Here is a 14,740-nt window from a genome sequence, read left to right on the forward strand (position 1 = left end):
AAAATCCTGGGGACTTGTTAGTTGGAATTAGAGGCCATTAGCGAGCTCTGGTCTTTGCAAACTTCCCTCTGAATCCCCTGGAACCTTTAATTCAGCAGCTCCAGAGTGGGACTGACAGGGAAGGCGGGGGTACGAGGTGCCGGATCCTGCAGCCGCCCAGGCTCACTGGGAGCCCGGGGTGGTCCAGGACGTGCGTCCAAGGGGTGCGGAGGGGAGGGAGCGGGTTTTGCACTGCTGCGGGTTGGGCTGAAGCATCGCGGGTGCTCCGGGACAGCACTTTGAGAGTTAAATCTGCCCCCATAACCTGGGGCGGGGAGGGGTGTCTGTCTGCCCCATCTTCTGGTGCGGTTCACGCCTCCGCCTTCCTCCCCAGGGCAAGGAAAAGTTCCTGGCCATCCTCAACAAGTACATGGAGATCCACGGCACGGTTTATTACGAGACGCAGCGGCCGCCCGAGGTCCCGGCGTTCGTGAAGAACCACGGGCTGCTGCCGCAGCACGAGTTTCAGCAGCTGCTGAGGAAGGCGAAGGTGGGCGAGAGCCAGCTGGGACATCTGCGGGACACCGTCCCCCGTTAACCAGCCAGCAGTGAGGACTCAGTTGCCTTGAGAAAGAAAATCTAATTAAGGCGGGGTGGGGGGGGGAGAAGACTCGTTATCTGTGCTCCTCCCAGGCTTGCAGGCACTATCAGCAGGGCTAATTAGCCAGGAGCCGAGCAGAGCACATCATTTCAAATCAAGATGTGTCTGATGAGTTTTTCTTTGCAGACTGTCCGCAGACGGAGCACAAAGTTTCCTGATTAATTCATTTGTTGCTAAGTGGAGTAGTTTTGGTTTGGTTTTTTTTTTTTTCTCCCCACGGCTGTGATAAAAATAAATGGGATTTTTGGAGCCAGTGCGTGGGGTGCGGGCGCATCCCGGTTGTCTTCAGCTGGTGTTTGGGGGAAACGCTGTTGGTTCCCCAGCCCAAATGGGTTTAGCAAACCAGTGGTGCTCCATACAGGACCAACACAATGGTCGTAGCCACCATGAGGCAACTTGCAGCTCCTGAAATCCCCGTTGCTTTGCACAAGAGGGCTATGAGCCATGGAGCAGGGGGAGTTTTTAGCACGTTTAAGCTATGGGGTGTTGAACCTGCGTGGAGCTGCCTTAGAGGCTTGGTGTGCAGGAGCAGAGCAGCAGGGAGGGACGCTGGCGGGATATTTGGGAGACTTTCCTATGCGGTTGGCGTGTTCGCTCACCAGCACGTGGGTTTCTCCCTTGCAGCTCTTCATTGGCTTTGGGTTCCCCTACGAGGGTCCTGCCCCGCTGGAGGCGATCGCCAACGGCTGCGTTTTCCTGCAGGCGCGTTTCAACCCCCCGCACAGCTCCCTCAACCACGAGTTCTTCCGCGGGAAGCCGACGTCGAGGGAGGTGAGTCTGGCAGGAGGCGAGCGGATGGGCTGGATGGAGCCATCCCCTTCATACTGGGGTTTGGGCCAGCATGGGGAAAGCAGTTGCTAAACTGAGATTTATTTTTTTTTGGTGAGATTTCTTCCAAATGCAGAAGTGCAGATACCGGCAGATGGGGTCCCCTCTCTCATCCTCATATCATCTCCATCTGGAGCGCGTGGATGCACGCGGCCCTGCCGTGGGTTTGGGGTTGCAAAGGAGAAGGTGGTGCAGGAGACTTCTGCAGACCACAAAACCCAGCCCCAACCCCTTCCCCATCAGCCCAGGTCCCCGCGTACCCCGTGCCTGGCTCCAAACTGGGGCTGATGCTTCCCCGTTCATCCTTTTGTACAACCAGAGGGACGCCAGGACCTCCGCGACGTTGCAGGGGTACAAGACCCCTCCCAGGCTTGCCTATCACTGGGAATTCAATCTAAGTGAAGCAGGAACTCTTTAAAAGTTAAAGGGCTGAGAAAATTGTCTCTTTTATTATTAATAAAGTGGATAATGCAGTGCAGCACTCGCTCCCGCCGAGAAGGGCTTTGTCGGGGGGCCATGCGGCTCAGCCCTGCCGCAGCCCAGCTCGGCGGCAGCCCTCATGGGGTGGGGGGGCACTGTGCTGTCCGGGACCCCCGTATCTATCCCATGCACCCCCCTAATTAGCTGCCGGTGTTAGCACCCATCCTGGGTGGGTGCTGTGGTTGTGCTTCAGCCCTAAGCCGGGAAGGCAGCTGGGGACAAGGGCTGTGAAATGCCCCAGGGCGTTTATGTGCTGGAGGTATATCCCCAAGAGGTAGATCCCCAAAAATTGCCTGGTGAGAAGTGGGTGGCTGTGAGGTACCTGTGGGGGGGGCTGCTTTTGGCATTGGAGCCACGCACCGCTTTCTCCTGGTGCCAGACTTCCCCGGCCTTCGGTGGTGATGGATCTTCTCTCTGCCTTGTTTCTGGCGCTGGCAAACCTGGGGGACGTGGTTCCTTCACAGACCTTTGCTGGTTTGGTCTATTTTTGCCACTCCAGACCCACAAATGGCTCAGGTCAAGGTTGAATTGTACCTGGATTGTGGAGACGGAGATATCCAGGGCTGCGGAGGCGATTTCGGTGTTGATGGGAATGGGGCATCCCAACCTCCGACTCAGCCTGATGTCGGGAGGCAGCTCAGTTCAGAGGAAACGTTTTTCCAGCACATGTCTACGTGCAATGGACTAAACTCCAACGTGTCTGTGTCTGAGCCTGCTGCTCCTCTCTGCCGTCGCGGCTGTGAGCGACAGACAGCAGCCGTTCTGGCAGGGACCGCAAAAACCAGCTCACCCTGCTGTGCTTTAGGTGTCCTCCCAACACCCGTACGCCGAGGACTTCATCGGGAAGCCGCATGTGTGGACTGTCGACTACAATAACTCTGAAGAGTTTGAAGCTGCTATCAAAACCATCATGAGGACCCAGGTACGGCTCGGAGGAGGCGGCGGGGCGATGGCCCCGCTGCTGGGTTTGCAGGGACTGATATCGGCTGTGGTCGCTGGTGCTTGGCTCTCCCTTCTGAGCATTAATTGCTTTTCTTCCCTTGCTTCCCCTTTGAAATTATTTGCACGTGCAAGGCAGGAATCCTCCTCTCCTGCAGCTTCGGGGGGACACGTGCTCCCACCTTGCTTTGGTAGTGAGCATCGTAGGTGTTTCCCCGGGGCAGAGCCGTGCCTTTGAGGGATGCCCTGGGAATCCTCCAGGCAGAGCCGGAGCAAGGGGAAGCTGAGATAAGGGAGATGAGGTTTGGGAGCAGGAGTTTGAAGTTGCTGGAGATGCACGGCAGTGCTGGGACCTGGCGTGAAGCAAAGATAAACCCAGAGAGCATCTCCCTGCAAGTACCCAGAGAGCTACAGACCTCTGCGCCTGCCGTTCCCCCCTTTCACTGTTGATCGCTATCGTTTGGATCGAGCAAATCAATAGGAATAGCTCCAGGAGCTGCCTCTGTGAAGGATGAAGGGATGTGAGGAAAGGGGGTGGGGATGCGGGGACCCCCCCCCGGGAAGGCAGCGCTCCCGCTGTGCCCGCCCTGGAAACGCGCTCTCATGAATATTTACCTCCTGCCCTGTAGCAGGAGCCTTTCAAGTTGTCCAAATTATTAAAGTCAATTTTCCTGGAGGGGAGAAAAGTGCTGATCTCCGTTTTGCTTGCAATTTGCTCCGCTCGGGATGAGCCGTCCCCGTGCGAGGACGGCGATGCACGGTGAAACCGGGGCTCTGCGTCGGGCTGCAGGGCTCCGGGGTTTGCGGTGCGATTTTGGGGGGGGACGGACAGGGGTGATGCTGGCTGGAGAGGTGTCATCTTTGTTTTTCCCCATGTTAGAGGCTGCAGAGGTGGGTGTCTGTGGCAGTCTGGGGACTTTATTCAGCTGATGGAGCCGTCTGCCTGGGTCTCGCACCGTACCGTGGGTGATTGCCGCAGCTTTTCACCTCGGGCTGATTTTCTCTACCGGTTTGCACAGACCGAACAAACCTGACTTCGGAAAACAGTTGTTGTTTTGCACATTCATTCCAGTATCTTGATTAAAATTAAATTAAAAATAATTACATCCCTGCTGCTGTGCTGCCGGGCCAGCTGTCAGCGCTCGACCCTCCACCATCTGGGCTGGAGAGACGGCCCCGAAGCAAAGGCAATGCCACGGGTGGGTGGCCGGGAGCTGCAGGTCTCTGTTTCGGGAGAGTGAAGGAAATTTTCTGCTTTTCCAGAAAGGACAAAGAAAATTGTGAAGCCTGGTGGTGCCGTGCTATTAAAAGAATTAAAAAGTGATGGGAGAATTAAGCGGAGGGAGAGGGCTCTGCTGGCTCCCGAGCAGCTGCGTTGGGCTGCGATGTCGACTGGATGTGCACCAGGTCATTTAGATGCTTAATGATATTCTCCAGTTAAAAATAAAAGAAGAAAAAAGGATTTTAGGGAAGGACTTGGCAGTGTGATGGGCAGTGGGCAGGAGGAGCCGGAGCCGGCATGGGGTCCCGCTCACCCGGAGCGTGCTGCTGCCGTGTCGATCCCTGTTTTGCCCAAAGACGAGCTCCCGTCTCTGCTCCTCTCCCCGCTCCCACTCTTCATGTACATGCAGCTGCGGTGCAGTCACAACACGTCCTGCCTCCCTCCCTTAATCAACATTTCCTCGTTTGCTAACCAGCTGATGGAGGGCAGGGGGAGCAGAGCTACCAGCGTGGCTGTAACGCTGGCACGGCGTGCGGGCAGTGCGGGCAGCTGCCAGGGCGGGCGGGCAGGCAGCCGTGGCCGGGCATCCCGGCGTGACACCACGTATAGCGGGAGAAACGATAAACTCGGTCTCCTGTGGGACCACGGGGCACCTAAAGCTGCCCCCCCATCTCTGCAGGACCAGGGACCCCCACCCTGGGGTCGCCCTCCTGTGAAACAGCCCAACCGCTGGAATTGCCCTCGACTGCTGGGAGGTCCAAGTCCTAAATTTGCCTCAAATGAACAAAACCAGGCGCCGACGTCCCGCGTGCATTGAAAATGCGCAGTCACTCTCGAGAGAAGTTATTCCTTCCCACCAAGGAGCGCGCTGGGTTAATCCCACAACTCACCTCTCTGGGGTTTTTTAAAGATATTGTATAAATCCTCCCGAAGCAGAGCAAGGAGTGAGTGTGAATAACTTACAGCAACTTCTTTTTTCCTTTTTTTCCCTTTCACCCCCCCTCTTTTTTTCTTTTAAATAGAAAGGTCTGCTTTATTAGAAGTGCTGTCAAAGCAATTAAGCCTAAAAATTGACCCACCTTACAGGTCTAAAAGCCTTATTATGGGCTTTGGCTTCAGGAATCCCTTGGTATCTTGTCTTTAAAATACTGTTTGTCACAGCAGGAATCGAAAACAAGGGCATTGGCAGGAGGAGCGGCAGAAAGCCCGTGGTCGGGCAGTTTAGCGTTGCTGTTCCCAGCCAGGTACTGGAGCTCAGAGAAACTGTTTTTCTGACTCCTTTTTTTTCCCTGAAGGCAAAATGGGGTGTTTCGTTATCAGAATACTTAACAAATTTGTCTGTGTTTCAGAATAACTGCCATCAATTTATTTTTCTTCACTCACAACGTTTTATTTCAGCATTACTGGAATAAAATGATACGGTTTAGTTTCCCATTTGCCTGCCTTTGTTCGAAGATACCTTGCCAGTTTATTGAAAGGAAGGCTTGTATCCAAAATGAGGCATTTCCCTTTGCTTCACCAACCTAAACAGATTGCTGAACCTGAAACACAGCATTTTCCCCTCCTTGATGGGTGGAAGCATTGGAAATTGAAAACTGACCTGAAACAGATTTTCTGTTTCCTTTTTTTTCTTTTTCCCTTTTTTCTTTTTCCCTTTTTTCCTTTTCTTTTTCCTTTTTTCTTTTTTCCTTTTTTCTTTTCTTTTTCCTTTTTCCTTTTCTTTTTCCTTCTTTTCTTTTTTCCTTTTTTCCTTTTTTTCTCTTTTCTTTTTCCTTTTTTCCCTTTTCCTGTGTTGCATGACTGAAAAAATCACTTATCCCACAGCTTTAGTTTTGCATCTTCCAGGCAAAACTCAGTAAAACATTTTTGGGATACGGGATGTTGTGGGAAGCTGTGAGATGCTTTGCCTCTGCCATCAGCTCTTCCTGGCAGCAGCCGTGCCAGTGCTGGGGACCAGCAACCGGGGTGCTGGGGACCCCTCGCAGCTACAGCCCTGCCCCGGCTCGGCCGGGCTGGCAGAGCTTCCTTTGGTGTGTTTGGGGCTGGCCAGGTCTGCTGCCAGGGCTGGCTGCCGTATTTGTGCGAATAAAGGAGTTGAGATGCAGCCGGCATCCTTCGCCAACCTAGATTTGCTTGAAAGAAACTTCTTCCTTCTGGACAGAGATCTGAATCGTGGCTCGGGTTTGCGATACGGGGGTTTTTCCCAAGAAAATGCCCTGTGCTCCCCTCTCTTGTCCTTTCGGAGGTGGTACCTGCTCCAGGTCACCCTGCAACTTGCTGGGGAAGGTTTTCGGCAAGCCGTGCCTCTGCCTTTCATCCCCCCATGGAGCACTTTTGGCTTTCCCTGATGGTTCGCACCCCTGGCCTATTTAAAAGGAAAATTGAAATCATGGAGGCACCAACCCCACCCCTACCCCAGAGATCAAATCCCAGCACAGTTGCACGGGGCCAAGAGACAAATTGCGTCCTCCTGGGAAAGGTGATGCCGGGAGGATTGTCCTGGTGATGGATTACGGCCGTTAGCCGGAGGTTAGAGGCTGGAGAAGGAGAGAGGTTTGCAGACACCACTGTTTTCTTGGACTTTTCATTTCAGCTTTTTCCATTGTCAAAAATAGTCCTTGCACGAGCAATTTAATAGACCCAATATTCTGGTGTAGCGAAGGGAGAAGGCTTCATTATATTAAAGTCAAACATACAGGAATATAATGGAAAATTATACATTTCAGACTATGCTTGAAAGAGTGGCGTATTAAACATCACAGCGAAAATAGCTGGTTAAAGTGTTCCCAGCCTGCTGTTACGTGCCGGCAGAGAATTGCATTATTTTTTTACTTATTTGTATGATGAAGTTTGGATATTTTTTTTCTCTCTACTCCTTTTGAACGAGGGAGATTTATTTCTCTCTTCAGCTCTGGGATTCCTGCTGAAGACTATAAAACCAGGGCTCTCACGGCAGTATCCCCATGGGGCACCAGTAACTCCCCGTTTGGCTGATGGAGAGCTCTGGTCCTGTGCTCGGGGGGAAGAATGGCTCTTCCCCCCCCCCCGATGCCTGGGGGAAAGAATGGCAAAGACCATCGTCACTGACCCCCCCGCTCCCTCCCATGACATCCCGTGTATCGCTCCACCGGGCAGCGGGATGCAGTGGTCCCCCCCTTGGACCCCCCCTCCTCCCTCCCGGGTCTCCGGGGAGATCCCGAGCTCCCGGTGCAGGGAGCAGCATTAATGATGTGGCTGTCAAGAGGAGGCCAAGCCTGTCAGATTTTAATTAAACAATTATCTTCCTGAAATTGGCATCTTCTATCAGTCCTGGGTGCACGAGCTGAATCCTAACGATACCAGGAGAGGGGAGCAGGGGAATAGCGAGAGCCTTTGGGGGAGCCCCCGAGGGGTAGGGGGGGACTTGGGGTGTGGGGGCTGCAGCAGGCTCTGGCCGCAGCCTCCCAGTGCCCTCGGACCCAGCCCGGGAGCCTGCGGGCAGGTGGGATTCCACCCGCAGCATCACCTCTGGGTACGCGGGCGGACGCGGGGAGGTTTTCTGCCTCCACCCTGCTACGGATGTGCTGCATCCCACTGGGGGCAACGGCGGCGTTTGGGGGGAAAAAAGCTGTTTTACAGAATGACAAATGCACGGTGCCTGGGGTAACGGGGTCCTGGGAAAAGCCCCCGCAGCGTTGCGGCTGTGAAGGCAGTGGTGAGATGTGACTGAGCGCTGGCGATGCTGAGCAAGGGGTGGTTTGGCTCCCTTGAATCGCTGCCGGGCAGCACCCAGCCCGGCTCAGGCTTCCTGCGACTGAGATGGGCGGTTTGGCTTTGCGGAGGACTCTGCCCTGGTTAACTGAGCGCCCATCAGCAATTCGGAGGCAGGATCAGTGCCTGTCATCGTGTCAGCCCTGATTAGCGTGCACATCTGCAATTAGATGGAGCAGCTGTGATTTCCAGCCCTGCTGAGATCTCAGGTGGGATATTTATGGCAGGGAGATGCTTAGAGGGATCTTCTCAGCAGACTGAGCCTTTGAGCTTGGGTTTGACAGGTACTTCAAAAGGAGATAGCTATTTTGGAGGTGCAGAGCTCAGAAAATAGAAGAAATCTGTGTTTTCCGGATGAATTATCTTTGGGATGTTTTTGCTTATAATCCTTCTTTTGCACGAAGCTCTGCAGAGATGCGTGGCAGGAGAAAAGGGGTTCCCAGAACCAGCCCCTTTCATGCCCCGATGTCCTGTGGCTCATGTAACGTCTCTCTGGAAAAATAAGGGAGTGTGGAAAAATCCATCTTCCCAGGGCAGAAAGTTCCTTAAAAACCCCACTTACTCCAGAGGGAAGGGGTACCTCAGTGGCATTAATGCTCCTACTACAGGGAAAAATCACCGCTGACCCCAGGGCAATGGCCACGCACCGGCCCTGCTGGAGGGCAGCAAGCCTGGCTGCCTGCTTCTGCCTGCGGCTGCCTGCGGCTGCCTGCTTCTGCCTGCTCACCCTGGAACCTGCAGTGCTGCCGTGCCGGCGACGTGCTCACTTGGGGGATGCTGCTGAGCGGCTGTGCAGAGGAGGGGGTGACTCTCGGGACAGGGAGATGCGATGTTGGGAAGTGAGCGCAGGCAGAAGTCTCCCGAAGACCGGCAGCGTTTGGTAACCCGTTCTAAAAATACACCCGTGGTTTAAGTACTACTGGTGCTGTATAAATAGCAGGTATCAACGTGGGGGTGAGGCGCCAGCGCCGGCATCGACATTCACTCCATCCCGGGGTGCAGCCGGCTGCTGCCTCCCTGCCCCGTCCCAGCCCGTGCCGGCGGCAGCGGGGGGCACTGAGCCCCGGAGCCTGGGAGAAACACCGGCTTCCACCCCGGCACAGCCGTCCGCACTGGGCACCAAACCCTCAGAGACGTGGCAGTGGGAAAAGAGAATTTTTTTTCCCTGTATGGTGCACAGCCAGTCTCAGCCCTGGGCTTTTCACCGGCTGGGGGGTTTGGCGGGTCGTAGCACCGGGGCAGTGAAGCCCGGACCGTGCTCTTCCTCTCCGGAGCAGGCAGGAGCAGAGGAACAGGGGATGCCAGACCAGACCCAGGGCACCACGGCGTGCTCTTGCTCTGGATCAGCTTGGCATCTTTACCAGTCCTAACTCCTCCCCTGTCTTTTAAAATTACCCCCCTTGCCTGCAGCTGTGGAGTGTTTCTTGGGCTGAAACAGTTGCAGCTTTAATCGGAGGTGACCTGTTACATGAAAACTGATTTTATTTTATAACTTGCCAAAAATGAAGAGAAGTGAGGCTAAACCGGAACAGGGTGACTTTGCTTTTACCAAGACATGGATTGAACCCAAATTAGTCCTTCATCCTCTTTCTCTCAAGCGCTTTATGGCTTGTGAAGTCCAGTTTTCTGCCCTGCTTGCTTTGGAGGACAAAGGTGGGGTTCAGTGGGTGGGGAGAGCCATTGCCCAGGGTGCTGCTGTCCCAGGCCAGTGGCCCCAGGGTGGGAGGACAAGGCGGTCCCTGCTTGCTGCCTGCACTCTGCTCTTCCCCCTTCACAGGTGGACCCTTACCTGCCTTACGAGTACACCTGCGAGGGGATGCTGGAGCGGATCCACGCCTACATTCAGCACCAGGTTGGGGAGCATCCCTGTTCTCCTGGGGGAGCGTCCCTGTCCTCCCCGGGGAACCATCCCTGTCCTCCTGTGGGTCCATCCCTGTTCCCCTGGGCAAAAGATACTGCTGACCCGATGCAGGTGCCCAGCGAGGGACCCCAAGTCCCAGCCGTGTGCAGCCAGTGGCTGAATCGCAGAGAGCGCCAGGAGATGGGAGCTTGGGGAGGTTTGTTGTGAATGAAGGATGCTGGGGGGGGGGTTGGCAGAGGGGGCTGGGTAAAGGCATTTCTGCTGCAGAGAATAAGGCAGCATTGGAAAAAGAGGTGGCTGGTGCCTTCATTTCGCACAGCAAGAGATGCCATCCGTGCATGCAGGTGACCTTGACCTGAGGAGCAAACTCAGCAGCCCAAGTGTCCTCCTGTCCCACCAGCAGCCTCTCCTCCCCATCTCCAACACCTTGCGCTGTCTCTCTGGGCACTGACCCGTTGTCTTCTCTCCCACTAGGATTTCTGCACCACCTCGTCTCCTCCTCTGCCTCCCAAGGCCAAGAGTCCAGCTATGCAAAGCCCTCTGAGCCCGCTGGCCCTGTCCCCCAATGCCACTCACCTGGTGTGGTCCCCCAGCGCCAGCCGGGACCCCCACGCCTGGCCCCCAGTGGATTCTCTGCAGGTGTGGGTGTCGGAGACCCATCATGCCTGCACCGAGACGTGCCGGCGACGTGGGCTGGTGTGCGAGCCCACCTTCTTCAGGTTCCTCAACAAGAAGGAGGTGTTTCTCCAGTGAGTTGTGATCTCGGCGAGGCGGTGGTGGAGGCCATCAGCCAGATGATGGTCCTCCTGCTCCTCCCATCCCGAGCACCCGTTTTCCTTGTGCCCTCCCTCCCAAAATCCCATCGAGGTGCCTTCACGCCCAAGGCAATGCAGGCAGGGCTCTGTCTGCAAAGCAGCCCGTTGCTTGCACGTGTTGGGCTTGACCAGCTTCATGCTTCAGAAGGCAACTATAGCCTTTCCAGGCACGTTTCCACCTCTCTCCCACCCCGTTCCTCTCCACCTCCTCCACGCTCTCTCCCTTTCTCTCTTTTCTAATGTCTTTCTCTATAAAACTGCATTTTGAACACACAGCGGTGAAGTTTTAATAGAGTATAAATCTGTCATCGGGCTCCGTGCTGCTCTGTGGGCAATTAAAATGCGAGCATTACCATTGCTGTCACGCTGGTCAGGCAGGCGCTGTGAGTCCCACTGACATTTTTATATGATAAATTAAAGCTGGGGCTTAAAATTCACTCTCTCCCCTCCACGCTCCCCTCCAGACCTTAAAACGAGCTGGATCAGGGACTCGCTGTTTGCGAGGGGTTGGTGGGAGGGCGATGCTGGTGCTGCCGCTCCATCTGCAGCTGTGAGCACAGGTGGGAGGCGAGGGATGCTGAGATCCACCCCGGGCACGTCTGCGTCTCCTTGGGGCATTTGCTGACGCCTGTCGCTGTTTTGCTGGCTAATCCCAGTTAGCAGGGGACGTGTGGGCATCCACTGAACTCGTGTGCCCTTCCAGGGGACTTTGGCTGCTGTGGGAGGTGTCCGTGGAGAGCAGACAGACCTGTTGGTCAGCGGGGGCATATAAAAGATTTGGGTGGATTTTTGCATGTGATTTCCTGAGCCCACGCAAGGGTTGGGGTGGTCTCTGGGCTGCAGTGTTGAGTTGCAAGGGTCACCCCTTCCTGCATGGTGTGTTGGGCTGGTGACGAGCATTCACCATGGGGTGCCAAACGTAGCGCTCGTGGTTCCTGGTGCAACCAGCAAAGATCTGCCCAGCGCTTAGCGAAGGAACGTCCCCAAGGAGGACAGAACAGCACTAAAAACCCTTCAGTGAAACCCCAGGCAGCCTCCCCACCTGAACCAACCCACCTCTGTCTTATTCCCAGGCTCAGCATCACCTGCGACAGCACCGAGTACGAGATGAACCATCTCTACCCAGCGGTGGCCGAGAACGTCCACGAGTGCTACCTCCAGAAGGAGCCGCTGCTCTTCAGCTGCGCGGGCTACAACACCAAGTACCGGCGCCTCTGCCCCTGCCGCGACTACCGCAAAGGACAAGTGGCTCTGTGCAGAGACTGCTTGTGACTTGGTGCGCGTCCCCGCCGTGTTTGCGACACGCAACGTGCAACGAGTGGCTTTTTCTCAAAGCTTCTGCAATAGTCAAGGGAGGTGGGACAGGTCCCTCCCGGTGGGTGAGCCGGGGGTATCAGACTCTGGGGGTTGTTTTGTCCACCAGTCAACTGTGAATGACCGTGTCCTGACCTTTGGTTTCATTTTCTTCTCGAGGAGCATCATCCGACCGCATCCGAACCCACCTGGACCTGGTGGCTCTGGGACAGGGTGGTGGGGAGAGGGGGGCCGGGAACATCCTTCCCCTCTTCTGGCAATGGGACAAGCCACCAGCAGACTGCAGTTTCAGGGTTTTCATCCTCTTCAAGCATCCTAGCTTGTTTTATTTATTGATGTTTTTTTTTAACCCTTCCCCCTGACAAGTGGTAAATTAAAGGGGAAGCGACACCCAGCCCTTCTGTGGGAGTTATTGGGCAGAGCTGTGTTGGGGGGTGCGGGGGGGCTGCCGGTGCCCACCTTGGCTGCAGAGCTGGGGGAGAACGAAGCCCAAGGAGAGTGGCTGAGGTGGATGGATGCAGCGGGGTCTGCACCCACGGTGCCCCCCAGGAACAGCCGGCGGGGGCTGGATGGCCCCACGCTGTGCCCAGGCAGCGAGGGGCAGGATGGGGCTGGGAAGGGCTCCCGGGAAGGGTGCTGGTCCCTGGGGCAGTGCTGTTGGCAGGCTGGAGATGCCCGAAGCGAGTTCCCCCCCCACGCTGGGCCGTGCACGGAGCTGTATGTCTCTCCAGGGCCTGGCGCACCGGTGGCGGGGGCACGGGGGCTGCTGGGGAGGAGGAGGAGGGGGCAACTCGGCAGCTGCGAAAGCAGCATCGTGTCTCTGCGTGCTCCAGGTGTTGCAGCTGTGGTTGGTGGTGAGCTCCAAGCAACCATCTTCCATGCCCCGTCTTCACTTCTTCAACTTTTCTTCGTGCTGTTCATCTTCCCTTAGGGCAGTTTTCGCTGCTGCTGCTGCTTCCCCTCCTGGCACGTCCCCTGGCTGGGGTGGTGCTGCCTGGGGTGAACCGATTTGTGTTTGTAGGGTTGCTCACTCGAGCAAGGCTGTGAGTGCGTTGCTGTGAGGTTGGTGCTCGGCCCTCCTGTTGCTTGGAAGCATTCGACGGTGAGACTCCTGCATCCTGTTAGATAGAAAGTTATGGGCTGGAAACTCCCTGCCAGCCCTTCCCGGCATGGGAGAGCTCCTGGCCTGGCCGGCGAGGGAAGCTGGTGGGGTGGCAGCCTGGCCTGGAGGTGTCACCGCGGGGTCCCGGGCCCTGGCAGGCTTGTCCCTCCCTGGCTCGAGGCGACTGATGGAGAGCAGTGGTGTGGCAGGATGAGTGTGTGAGGTCTCCTCCGTGACCCAGGGGCTCGCTGGAGCTGTGCCCCACGGCCCCGGCACGTCCGGCCATCCTACCCGCAGCCCGGTGGCTTGCAGCTGGGTTTTGGGAGAAAATCCCGTTCCTTCAGCTGCACAACAGCATCAGGCAGACCCCAGCCCCCCCCCCAGCTCCCCTTGCCATCTCCCCACTCTGGCCCCGGGAAGGGGGACACCGCACGGTGCTCGTGTCCTCCGGGCACCCCTTCGGCCGAGCCCCTGAGCCCGCGGCGGTGAGACCGGTCGCGCCCTGTGCTGGATGAGGCGAGAGCTGGAGACGGTGCCGTTATCCCGGAGCAATTTGTCATCTTCGGTGCAAAAATTGCGTAGGCAGCCTCCATCCCGCCTGCGACGCCAGGCAAGGGGAAGGATTGATTAAGTAATTTTTGTGTCTTGCAGCCAGCATGTGTATATAAATAAAAGCAGCGCAAACCTCTCTTTGCAGAGCTGAACAGCAATACCTCGTGCCTTTCTACGGCACCTTTCAGCTTGGTCTCAAAGCATCGCCTGGCAAAGGCTCCCGCGCTGCTCGTCCCGGCTGCTGGGAACGCTGGATGTGCAGGAGCTGGCCCGGGAGAGGCACCGGGGATTTGCAAGCACAAACCACCAGTGATTCACCTCCCAGGGTTGTAAGGACCAAATAAAACCTGGTTTTATAGGGGATCTAAGCGAGCTTTAAAGACCAAGAGGCTCGGGATGCCTTGTGAGGCCGCGCTCGTTGCACATCAGCTCCCCGGGCAGCTTTCTCCACCGGTTCTGCTCAGCTGCTTTTAAAATCGCCTTCACCTCTCAGCAGCTCAGCGCCTGCCTTCTGCCGCAGACGCTCCCAATTATCCCCCGGCAGGAGCATTTTTTCCCAAGCTGAAATATAAGGTGGCTGGCTCACCTTCGCCACTGTCATGGGAAATGATGATCTGTCTGGAACCTTGTTGGATCTCGCGCCAGCCTGTAAATTCGGGTGATGGAGCTGAGTAATGCTCTGGTATTACCTGTCGTGTCTCTGCCCCATCAGCCGGCACCGAGTCCTGCTCTCACTGCGACCCTAAGGGTGGATGCTGCCTGGGGAAAAGCCTTTCTTGTTGGGCGTTGGTGACTGCACATCGCTCGTGGGTGCTGGATGTAACGGGGACCGGAGTGTGGGTGCTCGGGGCAGCCCCTCCTGCCTCGTCCCACGTGGAACCCCAGCTGCTGGGAGCAGGGGCATGTCTTGGTCTGTAAAATCCCATGGAGGGGCAAGGTGGTGTCTTGCCTGGGGGGGGGTAACACCGATGCTGGGTATTAACGGCGGCTTTGGGTGCAGAATTGGCACCGAATTGTTTGTTATGCGGGGGTGCGTGTGCCAGGGCTGCGCGTGGCTCAGGGAATATCAGCTCCCGCAGCGCGGCTGGTCCTGGGCACCCTGACGCGGAGGTGGCAGCGAGGGACGGGGCTGCTGGGCTGGCAGCAGCTCCCGGAGGAGCTGGCTCAAATGAGAAGGGACATCGTTACCTGGAGACGCTTTTTCTCTGCCTGTCTCTGGCCCTGGCTGTGCCCGAGC

The 14,740-nt window shown here is 56.4% G+C and overlaps 1 protein-coding gene across 3 annotated transcripts in view; it reads left to right on the forward strand.

Annotated features, from left to right (window-relative positions):
* MGAT5B (alpha-1,6-mannosylglycoprotein 6-beta-N-acetylglucosaminyltransferase B) overlaps positions 1-12,243 on the forward strand; it is a 68,626-nt gene extending 56,383 nt beyond the window's left edge. For all 3 annotated transcript variants that reach the window (XM_054846692.1, XM_054846693.1, XM_054846694.1), the window contains 6 exons: positions 374-529; positions 1,265-1,411; positions 2,754-2,870; positions 9,637-9,711; positions 10,195-10,469; positions 11,609-12,243. In XM_054846692.1, coding sequence (XP_054702667.1) covers positions 374-529; positions 1,265-1,411; positions 2,754-2,870; positions 9,637-9,711; positions 10,195-10,469; positions 11,609-11,807 — 969 coding nt within the window. In that variant the 3' untranslated portion in view covers positions 11,808-12,243. The remainder of the gene's footprint in view (positions 1-373; positions 530-1,264; positions 1,412-2,753; positions 2,871-9,636; positions 9,712-10,194; positions 10,470-11,608) is intronic.
* The last annotated feature ends 2,497 nt before the right edge of the window (positions 12,244-14,740 follow it).

This window comes from Grus americana, chromosome 18 (assembly GCF_028858705.1).
Source record: "Grus americana isolate bGruAme1 chromosome 18, bGruAme1.mat, whole genome shotgun sequence".
Classification (NCBI taxonomy): domain Eukaryota; kingdom Metazoa; phylum Chordata; class Aves; order Gruiformes; family Gruidae; genus Grus; species Grus americana.